The sequence below is a fragment of the Crinia signifera genome, chromosome 2 (genome assembly GCF_055691185.1).
Source record: "Crinia signifera chromosome 2, ASM5569118v1, whole genome shotgun sequence".
NCBI classification, from domain to species: Eukaryota; Metazoa; Chordata; class Amphibia; order Anura; family Myobatrachidae; genus Crinia; species Crinia signifera.
In genome coordinates, this window is record NC_139218.1 from 53,767,979 (window position 1) to 53,780,361 (window position 12,383).

Here is a 12,383-nt window from a genome sequence, read left to right on the forward strand (position 1 = left end):
AGTGGCATTTATAAACTGACAATCAATGTTACCATCCTGGGTGGTCTGGTCTTTAGATGTGTCCAGATTGGTGACTGGGAGTGTCCTGAGTTGTCCTATGTTTTCAAGGACTCACGGTTCCCACTTGTGCAGAATTCCTCTTATTTTGCTGGAATAATTAGGGATCAAGCGGTTATCCCAAAAATGATTGGTCCAGTTGAGTGGCGAGGGACATCTGTGGGTAGGTCGGACAAGTCACCGGTTTAGCAAGGATGGTGTCAGTATGCCAGGATTGTATTAGCATTGTATTAGCACTTGATCCTGAGGAAGCCGGATGCACAAACCTTCCGGGGAAACGCGTTGAGCTAATACAATCCTGGCATACTGACACCATCCTTGCTAAACCGGTGACTTGTCCGACCTACCCACAGATGTCCCTCGCCACTCAACTGGACCAATCGTTTTTGGGATAACCGCTTGATCCCTAATTATTCCAGCAAAATAAGAGGAATTCTGCACAAGTGGGAACCGTGAGTCCTTGAAAACATAGGACAACTCAGGACACTCCCAGTCACCAATCTGGACACTTCTAAAGACCAGGCCACCCAGGATGGTAACATTGATTGTCAGTTTATAAATGCCACTAAGCCCAAATATCCCGGTGATATACTTTTTAAGATTTATAATTGGACATTCAGCCAATTAATTCACACCTTTTATCCAATACATTTATTTTCATTTATATTGTATTTTATATGTTATTAAATTTGTTATATTTTGAGAACCGTTGGTCAGCGCTGACACTCCTTTTTTCCTATTTTTTAACCCATTGGGGTCTGACAACCCCGTGTCAGCTGCTGTTTGGTTGCGCACCACGCACACACATTCTTTTTCCTCAGTTAATAATAGCAATGTACTGTAGAGAATACACCATAGTCCTGTGCAGTATAATGTAACCCTTGTATAAGTCACATCAGTCTAGTTCTGATCCCTAAATAAGGAGGAGGGCCCTCAGGCAGTAGGGCCCACCAGAGGTTTCCCCAGTACTCCTGTGGGTCAGTCCAATCCTGTAAGGCTCTTATCAATTTTATCCTAATGACAAACATATCATATAGGCACTGTTGGCTGCAGTTCTAGAGGTATATGTACTAAGACTTGGAGAGAGGTAATGTTGGCAGAGATAAAGTACCAACCAACTCCTAAATGTCATTTTTCAAATACAGCCTGTAACAGGGTAATTAGGAGCTTATTTTATTGTTATATCTGTTCACTTTACAGTCTCCAAGGCATAGTGCATAGACCACAGAGCGAATAATATACTGTAGCAAGCAAGTTAAAGAGTGGAACAGTTGACCATGCAACCAATCAGTTTTGAGGTAGCACATATAAAAAAAATTATGTAAAAACTGATTGGTTGCTATACTGTAGGTAATGTTTCCACTGGTAAAGTGACTCTTTTCTGCAGCAAAAGAATAAACCCTTTCTCATGTATTGGTCACAGTGTTTGTATACCAGCCTGACGTTTTGGGAAATCTAATGACATTTTTTTTTTGTTTTTTTTGCAATAGGAGGAAGTTATTGTGTACCTGCTTTTTGTACACTTTGCTGTCTTTTTTTACTATGGGTCTCTTCCTTCCTGTCTTTCCTCATCTATTTTCAGCAGTTCTCCCTCCCCCCCCCCCCCCCCCAACTCCTCTTTCTCCAACTTTCTCTTCTCTCCCCTCCCTCCTTGGCACTTTCACCTTTCTCTCCGTTTTTTGCCATCGCTCCCACTTCTGTCTCTCTTCTTACCTCTGCTCTCTCTTCATCCCTCTTTTCTCTGTCTCTCCAGCCCTCCCTCTCAAGTAATTTTGTTTCTTGCTTCTCTGCCACTGGATGTCCTTTTTAATTTGACCCACCACTGGAGAACTTGTGGTTGTAGTTCTCCTTTAGCCATCTCGGGATAGGAGATTTATGTAGTGTGCGTGTTTTTTTTATACTAAATCTTGTATAGAGTCTGAGATATGAGTTCTTAATTGATCCCTGTATTTTCTATTCAGGTGCGGAGAATGAAACCGAAAGGAGGTTGCTGGAGACACTCCATATGAGGTCATTGCCATGCCTTCATGAGAAGCTGCACAAAGTCACAAAGCGACTAACGCAGACTGCCCTAAGCATAGCTGCTCGCATGTATGTCAAAAAAGGTGCGTTCAGTGCATGGGGACAGAGTTCTCTTATATTGTAAAACGAGGCATTACTTACAATGACAGATCTTCCATCGTCATTTTAGCCCCACCCCCTCCCCACGGTCCCACGAAATCCGTAGTTTCAGACTGAGGGGAGAGGTGGAGCAGGGGCTATAGCAAAAATGCGGGAGACTTGCCCACCTTCCCGTGGGGCCGGGAGTGGGACCCGATTTGCGGGACCCTCCCGGCCATTCCAGGAGGGTAGGCAAGTATGTGAGGGAAATGTAAAACCGGTGGCAAGTTCTCATGTAAAAGAAGTACAAGTAGCAAGTAAAGATCATAGTTTTGCAGGATCAGCATGTTCTTAATCTCAACAATGTATCATGGCGTATAAGGAAAATCTGAATGTACAGCTATATTTGTGTGAACTAAATATATATGCAGGCATGCAAATCTGAATATACTGTATTTAATGACATTATAATATTGCAGAAATTACATATTTTTGGGGCATGCCCACCCCTTTTTGCTGTGTGTGTGTTTTTATCATATCCAGAGCTGTATGAAGGAGTACATGGCCCTGAGGCTGAAAATGTTTTACAGGGCTATACTGAGAAGGGGAGGAGCTATGGCCTGTGCTGCGTGGGTGTGACCATGCCGTGTGGGCGTGTACACCCTCTACATGCCACTGCTTACTACAGATATCAAATTTGCTGAATTCTGTAAAAAAAACTAGAGATGCAAAGAGTAATTCTTATTATTTATGGTCGAACCTGCGGCCAGCTAGGCAACTTATTATCATATTGTTGTGATGATGTGACTATTTTTATGTGTTATGTCCCATTATCAATCTGGTCATATCATCATTGTAAGAACTGTGTAGTGTTACAGTATTTATATTACTGCATTGTTTATCCCATAGATTTTCAAATTAAAAAAAAATTCAAAAAGAGGTCTGCGGAGCTGTATGGGTCAAAACCGGTGAATCTAGGCCCAAATATGAGGCAGAATTTGGATTCCATAAACAAGTGGGTCAGTGACGCAACAAAGGGCAAGATCCCAAACTTCCTCTCCGACATACCAGCGAATGTTGTGTTAATGCTCCTCAATGCTATACACTTCAAAGGTAAAGTAAACGTGTTCATTATTTCCTCCATATTGTCTGTACAGATGTTTTTCACCCTATCTGGTATATGGCCCCTATATAATCTTTAAACAGCCAGATGTGCTGGAAACAAAGGTATTCACTTTTACTGCACATACATATATGAGAGATCTGCTAAACATACATGAATCTCATTCTATGTACATACAAGGTCTCCCATTAGAAAATACTTGTCTACTCTCCCAGAATTGCCTGGGGGCTTACAAAAATTGTGTCGCTTCTGGGCCCCTGGAAGAGTCCGCTGCAGCCCCCCACATACCTCTTGCAGACAGAGACCATAACTGCAAATTGCATCATCATGGCCACACCCCCTGCCTCACAATGCCCATAATGTCGGCACTCTGTGTCAGGGGCGGGCCCGTGATCACAGCTGATTATCTATAATAGATGCATAGTGTCAGTGGCATCACAAGGAGATGCAGGCTGCTCCTATAGGTCACCCTTCCTTCCAGGGGTAATTCCATGAAAAATGGGGGTACACTGCGCTAAAAACTGGGAGGGTTTTTCACAGCGGCTCAATTAAAAAGTACAATTTAAAAGGGGGGAAATGAGCGCTATTGAGATAAAGGAGGGAGAGATAAAAGCATAGGGAAAGGAAAGATAAAAAGGAAGGAAAACACCTGAAAAATTAACGTAGTTAGCAATATGTTTATAGCTCTTTTGAGAAAAGGTGGTTAGTCCGTGGTACCTGTACTATCCCTAACGCTATCCAAGTCGGGTGCAGGAAGCGGTGTTTCAGCGTGGTGCGGCTTGTAATAGCCGCTCGTCTGTGCTCCGTCTGCCGGGTGACGTCACTCAGTACGGCAGACACTGCAGAGGTTCCTGATGGACGGAGGAGACTTGGTAGGGCTTGGGGAGCCTGACAGGTTGATCCACGGGCGAGCCCTTCAACGCGTTTCGTGCTATGAAAGCACTTTTTCAAGAATGGCTGTTTGGGCAAAATGAGGATGACTCCAAAGTGAATAGAAGCAGTCTGCTCCTACCACGGATAAGGAGCAGGCAGTTCTCTAGTCTCTGGGGCAGCCCTCATGATGCCAGAGTGAGGCTATCAGTGGCTTTCCATTTAAAGCCACATCCTTTTGGTGTCAGCAGGATTCCCCATATGCCATGTTCCCTTTCCTTTATGCCACACCTCATGCATACCTCCCAACTTTCTTCATAGCAGAATAGGGACACTCGCGCTGCGCGAGCGTCCAAAAAGGGGCATGGTCTATGCAAATGAGGGTGTTAATTAAGCCACTCCCCGATTTCGTGAATAGCTTGGGGGGAACTCCCAACTGCCCCCCCCCCCCCCCCGCAGTGGGACACCGACGGCCGCAGGAGGGACGCGGGAACGTCCCCAAAAATCGTGACGTTCCCGCGTTTATCGGGACAGTTGGGAGGTATGCTCTTTTCTGATGGGACCTTTGACCCTTAGTGTACAGTACACTGTAGGGGGGCCACATCGCACGCCCTGCTGTCACTCACACCTTTTAATATGTTGACCTCTTTGGAAATTTGGCTTTGGCGTATTTCTTCTATAACGTACAGGGGTGCCGGACGGGGTTCCGACAGTCACCCAAAGTCAGGATCCCGACTGTTAAAACACCGACTGCCGGATTCCCGACGGCCGTCGGCTATTTTCCCTCATGGGGGTCCACAACCCCCATAGAGGGAGAATAGAATGCCACCGTGCCCGCAGCATAGCGAGCCCGCAAGGGGCTTTGTTGAGCTGGCCACACTGTCTGAGTCCGGCCAGTCGGGATGCCGACATCGGGCTAATGACTGTCAGGATCCCGACTGTTGGAACCGCATACCACACCCAACGTACAGACCATGAAATGGGCCTGCACAATGGACAAGTATGGGAACACACCACATGGGCCCATTGTTCTTTTTCAGAATGAAGCATTTTTCCGTATTTCTGTCAATTGTGGTTTTATACAATCTTCGGGCAAGCATTCGTGATGCCTTAAGAAGCTCCGTATTGTGTGTGTGCAGGTGTCTGGAAAAATAAGTTTGATCCGTCAAAGACTAGCAAAGATACATTCTACATAAATGAGAATGAGACTGTGATGGTGGATATGATGCAGGCATCCAAGTATCCCCTGAGCTATTTCCTGCTGGAGAAGCTGGATAGTCAGGTACGTGGAGACCACTGTTCTACTCATGGCTAGGAGCTGCTGCTATTGATTTTTGTTTAAAATAAATGTTCACTTGATGTGTAATCCTGAAGTATAAACCATTTGCTACAGTTACATTTATTGTCTTGAAAAGCATTAGTTCCACTGCCTATTTAAGCCTGCACACTGTATATAAGCGAAAGTGCTGTGATATGTCCATCTGCGCTTTGCATAACAACTCTGTGGCTTACTGTGGGCCCACGCTCGGGCTGTGTTACAATGCTACAGGATAGTGGTTCAAATACGGATCTCATCAACAACCTTTTCTCATTGTTTCCACAAGAGGGCAGCACTTTACCTTTGTACTGACCATCATGTTCGAGTACCACGAAGCACCCACGCTGCCCATTCAGATGATGAATTTATGCGTGTTTTGTCGAAGCCATGAGGATACCTCCCCAACCAGTGTCCTTTTGCAGTATTCACCCTGTGACCTCAGAGTTGCTAGGAAGAGAATTGCTAAATGTAAAGTATGCTGCAGCTGACACCAGAACTGGTTTCTCAGCATCCTAGGCAAAACCTCAATCTACTGCCCCTCACCATGTTCCCACACTTCCGCAAATATGCCTTTCCTGCCGGCCCGTGGCATAGGAGGACAATGACCTTAGGAGACCAATGATGTGCATGAAATGTTCACAATAATGCCAGCTCCTAATTGTGAGAAGTATGGGCAATCCTCCAATAATGATTTTACTGAAGTGTTAGCAGACATAGAAACGCAAATAAAAAATGACTGAATTCTGGAACCAATTATTATTTATTTACAGCTTCTTATATAGCGCAGCAAATTCTGTTGCAATAGGAAACCATGATAAAACAAACTGGGCAGTAACAAACCAACATAGAGGTAGGAGGGCCCTGCTCACAAGCTTACATTCTATAGGGATAAAAGGAGAGATGCATAAGGATAGCATTCCATAGCATGGCAAACCCATCAGATTGCAAGTAAGTCCTGATGGGATGCAATCAGATATGAATGCTACTGGAGGTTATGTGGGGGTTCTGGAATATGATAAGCTTGCCTGAAGAGGTGAGTTTTCAGGGAACGCTTGAAAGTTTGGAGGCTAGAGGAGAGTCTTCATGTACATGGAAGGGCATTCCATAGGGTGGAGGCAGCCCGAAGAAAGTCCTGCAGTTGTGAATGGGAGCTAGTAATGAGTGTGGATGAGAGATGCAGATCTTGTGCAGAGCGAAGAGGTCGGGTGGGGATATATTTTGAGATACTATAAGCGAAGAGATATAAGTCGGTGTAGTCAGCTTAATGGCCTTGTATGTAAGTAGACATATTTTATACTGAACACGGTAAAATAGAGGCAACCAATGGAGGGACTGACAGAGCAGACGATGAACGTCTATCCAGGAAGATCAGCCTCACAGCTGCATTCAAAATGGATTGTAGTGGTGAGAGTCTTTTCTTAGGAAGACTGGTGAGGAGGCCATAGCAATAATCGATGCGGGATATAATGAGTGCATGGATTCGAGTTTTTCAGTGTCTTGTGTAAGATATGGACTCATTTGGATGTATTTTTGTTAGCTGCAACTATGGCATTAACACAACTAAATATAAGGTTTTTTTCTTAATTTCAATGGGGCCTATGTACTAAACTTGCAAATATTTGTGATCGAAAAAGGGTGGTTCTGAAGAGGTCAGTGACTTCATCCGTGGTACTGTGATAGGATGCCCTCTTTGCAATAAGACAGTTAACAAAATTATATCCCTGCTGGATATTCCATGACCAACTGTAAAGGCCCCCTTACACTTGTCAACTTATTGTCTCAACAAATTGAACCTGATTGACTCGAGATTTATCCTATGTGCAGGAGGTTCAATCTCTTCCAATCTCTTGGTTATACCCAATGGCACAGGATTGTGGATTGTGTCCTACACATCAGGCACATAAGATTTTGTCAGACGGCACAGCAGATCTTGTCAGATAAATTGACTCAAATTGGATCAAATCTCACAAAATCTCACAAGTGTAAGGGGCCCTTTAGTGATTTCACAAACATGGACGATTTTAGAAACCAAAACTCCGCCACGAAGGAAAAGACCACGTAAAATCAGTCGGGTTAACAACTGAAAAGCACATGGTGCAAAAAATTCACCAACACTCTGATGCCATAGCTGAAGAGTTCTGAAATTCCACTGGAATTAATATAAGCCTAAGATCAGTGTGGCAGGAGTTTAATGGGTTTCCATGGCTGATCAGCTGCAAGCCTCACATCACCAAGTCAAATACCAAGCATCGTATGGAGTGGTATATAAATTAAAGATGATTTTTTTATTTTTTTTTGTGGAGTGACCAATCACACTTATCGGTTTGGCAAACAGATAGTGGGGGGGGGTCTGGGTTTTGTGGATGCCAGGAGGCCTTTGCCTAACTGCATTATGCCAACTGTTAAGTTCAATGGAAGAGTGATAATGGTATGGGGCTTTTTTCAGGGTTTGGGCTAGGTTCCTTATCTCCAGTGAAGGGCAATCTTAAAGCTTAAGCATACCAATACATTTTGAACAATGCTATGCTTCCAACTTTGTGGCAACTGTTTGGGGAAGGCCCTTTTCTATTCTAACATGACTGGAACCAGTGGCGTAACTATAGCCCCGCAGCCCCCACCATGGCGGGGAGGCGCTGAGTAACTGTGGGCGCCGGTCTCCGCTGCGGGGCTATGTTACGCTGTGTGTGGCTGGCCGGGACGTGTGGGCAGACAGGGCTGCAAAAGAGGGACCAACTCCAATAAATTAGGGTGTGGTATAGGGGTCCGCTGCGCTCGCCACGCTGCGGGCTCGGTGAGCCACCTATTCTATTCTCAGTCTATGGGGGTCGTGGACCCCCACGAGGGAAAATAGCCAATGGCCATTGGGAACCCAGCTGTCGGCACTTTGACAATCGGGATCCCAACGTCGGGTGAATGCCTGTCGTAACCCCGTCCGGCACCCAATAAATGATATGTATTTGAATACAATGCCATTACAGACCTTGTTGGTGTAATGGTCAGATGTCCAAATACTTTTGTACCATAAAGTGTATATCTGAATAAATTGTGGATCTTGCAACCTCAAGTATTTGCAAAGTTTGATACTGTATGTAAGATTTTCGACAGAAAATCATAACCTATTATGTGTTAGATTAGATCTTAACTCCTTGGAAGCACCAGTAGTCTTTTTTTAATATAAATCGCTAATTGAACCACAGCAGAATTTAGAATACTGGTTCTCCTTATGCTGGCATTTCCTTTACGGGCATGCTGAAATCTGTAGCCCTGCGACTCTTCCTTATGGAAGTATGGTCTACAGTATTTGCTGCCACCTTCAGCTTGTGCTTTGTAATGGTATCTTTTTATCCATAAAATGGTACTTGTTTTCTAGAACGGCGCCCACGATTTTGATCTTAGGCATCGTAAGGAAAAAAATTGCGTCGGTCGCATCGCATGCGGCCAAAAAATCTCATGCGATGCGACCGACGAGATTACCGCGATTTTACATAGGGAACAATGTTAAATGGCCCAATTGACCCGATTTCACATAGGGAACAATGTTAAATGGCCCACAGACCCCAAATACCCACCCTGAAGTGTGAAATGCCCCCCCCCAATTGTTAACGCCACCCCACGATCAACGTCAACCCGAAGCGTAGCGAGCCCGTGAGGGGCGGCGGTACGCGTCCTCTGACCTTTTCATACCCCCACTATCCACGTCGGCGTGGAGTTGAGAATAGAAAGTGTGGCGAGCGCAGCGAGGGGACGCGGAACCCGCTCCCGAAGCGTGGCGAGGGGACACGGATTACTTAACATGTATTCCGCGTCCCCTCGCGGGCTCGCTGCACTCGCCACGCTTCGGGCTCGTATTCCGCGTCCCCTCGCAGGGCTCACTGCGCTAGCCACACTTCGGGCTCGGTGGCTCGCTGCGCTCGCCACACATTCTATTCTCAACTTCACGCTGATGTGGATAGTGGGGGTATGAAAAGGTCGGAGGACGCATACCGCTGCCCCTCGCGGGCTCGGTGCGCTCGCCACGCTTCGGGTTGACGTTGATCGTGGGGTGGCGTTAACAATTGGGGGGGCCATTTCACACTTCAGGGTGGCTATTTGGGGTCTGTGGGCCATTGTTCCCTATGTAAAATCAGGTCAATTGGGCCATTTAACATTGTTCCCTATGTAAAATCGGTAATCGCCTCGGTCGCATCGCATGCGATTTTTTTGGGCCGCATGCAATGCGACCGATGCGATTTACATTTTACCATGCATTTCTATGTAAAATCGCGGCCATCGCATCGGTCGCATCGCATGCCATTATAATGGCATGCGATGTACATGCGATGCCCGCGATGGGCGCCCTTCTAGGAAACAAGTACCCATAAAATAAGTGTGTGTAATTGCAATGCATTTCCAAAGCACAAAAGAGACCAACATTTAAGGTTACAGCTCGCTATTATTTGTGTATTGGATACGTGACCTGTTTTTTTTTTTCTCCTATGAAGGTGGCCAGGTTGCCTTTTAAAGAAAATCTGAGTTTTGTTGTAGTAATGCCACTGCAGATGGATTGGAACATCTCTAAGATATTGGACAAGTTAAATAAGACTGAACTTTATAGTCGATTTCATAAGGTAAAGCCAACGAGCCTAAGAGTTCCAAAGTTAAGTCTGAACTTTAAGCTGGAACTTAGCCACGTCCTGAGAACCCTTGGTAAGAATTATTATTATTATTATTATTATTATTATTATTATTATTATTATTATGTAACTTGGGTACCCCTGAAAATCTGTTTCAAATTCTGACTGGCCTGACATTGAATTGGGCCATTTTTCAAGGACATTGAAATTTTTAGAATTGTGTCCGGAAACCACTGTAGTCTGCTTGCCGTGGTCTAATGCCAACATATATGCAGTAATCTTTACAACTAAACTATTTTACAGGTATACCAGGTTTGCTAAATATTGGTGTTAAATGTTGATGCCAGAATGTCAAATATTATGAAGTTGAAATGTAAATCAGGCTCTTAAGCCCCGTACACACAGGGGGATATATCGCTGAGCGATATATCGCTCAGTGTCCCGAAACTGCCCGGGGGAGCCCAGCAGTGGAAATCAGCTGGTCGCAGGAGCATGTTCCTGCGACCAGCGATCACTACGGGGGAAAAAAACGGGAGTGTGCACCCGGTGCACACTCCCATCTCGGGCAATATGGTCGCTCAGCGACCATATTTCCCACGATATTAGACAAAATCGCCCCTGTGTGTACGCACCTTAAGTGCACATTCTGTTCTTGGGAATGGTTAGGACTAGGAACTAGTGATGGTTCAAGTTTGTTTGGTTAGGATAATTATTGGACTATTTGAAATAAATGTAAATTAATTCATATGTTTTATTTTATCACCATATATCATATGGTAACTTTTTTTTATTTTTATTTTTTTACTTGTTTTGTAGGACTTGGCCAGTTGTTTATCAATCCAAATTTAAAGGGGATCTCAGATGAGGCCTTGTTTGTGTCCAATGTTGAACACCAGTCCACATTGGAGCTCAATGAGGAGGGAGTAGAAGGTGCCGCAGCCACATCAGTCATGACTTCCCGCTCATTTTCTACTTTTAGCATCAACCGCCCGTTCTTATACTTCCTGTTCGATGACATTACAGGGTTTCCTCTATTCATGGGGTATGTTCGTGATCCCAACCCTGGCTCCCAGCAAAAGAAAAGGGAACCGCACTTCACTTTGGATTACAAGCTCCTCCCAGAGAGCATCATACCAAAATAGGATGTGTTAACTCTTAAGAGGTAACTCAATTGGCCCATGTAGAGCCCTTTGGTATAACCCATGGAATGGTCTTGATGTGGAAGGACTGAAGTGCCGGTGATGGTCTGTATTGAGTCATTTTTGTGTTCCCATAAGTCAGTTAATGGAGAACCATACTTCTCACCATACAGGACTTTGTTAACTCCTTTTATGAAGGATTCATTGTTTGGTTTTTGTGTTTTAGTCTACATAAATGTTGCAGTTTCTCTTCAGATGAGGCACACAACTTTCCTTTGGAAATACTGATATTTATCCTTTTGTGTATGACCAGCTGGCGTCCGTTTACCTGTTTAATAAAACTTTAAACGCTCTATTTTTACTTGACTAAACTTGACCATGCTTTTTACAGGAGCATTTAGTGTTGTAAAAATGTCTTGTTGGCTACATACAAGTCACGCATGTTTGGGCCTTCTTTTTATATCCTAATTAAATGGTTTTGGCTAGTGTCACACCTGCACAGCTACTGAATTCTGTATGGTCTGCTTTTTGGCTGAACAATAAATGCTTCTAACCATGCTACACAGTGCTTAAAGTGGTTCTGGAGAGGTGGGGAACTCAGTTCCCTCTGCTACATAAATACCCCTCTCCCCTCCCCCCATTAGGCAGAGCAAGGGCCTGTGGTAGGGTTTTTGTCAACCCCCCCCCCTGCAAACTATAATGCTTCTCTGTTAGAATTCCTGTGTAGGGTCAATGTGGACATTGAACTATTTCTACCTCACCATTAGAGGCGATGGGACTTAGTTCCACCCTGTCCACCCCCCTCACCACTTTAATCCCTGGTTCTACATTATACTGTATGTTCTCTCACATAATATATAATGTGTTGTATGATACAAAATGCTCATATGTGCTTAGCAGAGTTAGAAGTAACAAAAATGTTCCTTAAAAACATGGGTGTGACCTTTTTTTTACGGGTAACAGCTTCAAATAAAAAAATCTGGCATTTACACTTTGATGTGTGCTTAACACCACAATCTCTCTTCACCAGTTTGGCAAGAGTCAACCTCCATATTCTGCTGTGAAGGTTTAGGAGCTCAGGTACAGTATATTACAGCACCCTTACTGCTTGTAGCCCTAATGTATCTATAATCACCAAGAACTCCCAGCCTTGGACCTCAAGA

At 44.5% G+C, this 12,383-nt stretch overlaps 1 protein-coding gene across 4 annotated transcripts in view; it reads left to right on the forward strand.

The window, feature by feature from the left end:
* The window catches only part of SERPINF2 (serpin family F member 2), a 40,169-nt gene extending 28,588 nt beyond the window's left edge, over nucleotides 1-11,581 (forward strand). For all 4 annotated transcript variants that reach the window (XM_083172127.1, XM_083172128.1, XM_083172131.1 and 1 more), the window contains exons 4-8: nucleotides 2,019-2,162; nucleotides 3,067-3,270; nucleotides 5,290-5,432; nucleotides 9,950-10,154; nucleotides 10,898-11,581. In XM_083172127.1, coding sequence (XP_083028253.1) covers nucleotides 2,019-2,162; nucleotides 3,067-3,270; nucleotides 5,290-5,432; nucleotides 9,950-10,154; nucleotides 10,898-11,223 — 1,022 coding nt within the window. In that variant the 3' untranslated portion in view covers nucleotides 11,224-11,581. The remainder of the gene's footprint in view (nucleotides 1-2,018; nucleotides 2,163-3,066; nucleotides 3,271-5,289; nucleotides 5,433-9,949; nucleotides 10,155-10,897) is intronic.
* The last annotated feature ends 802 nt before the right edge of the window (nucleotides 11,582-12,383 follow it).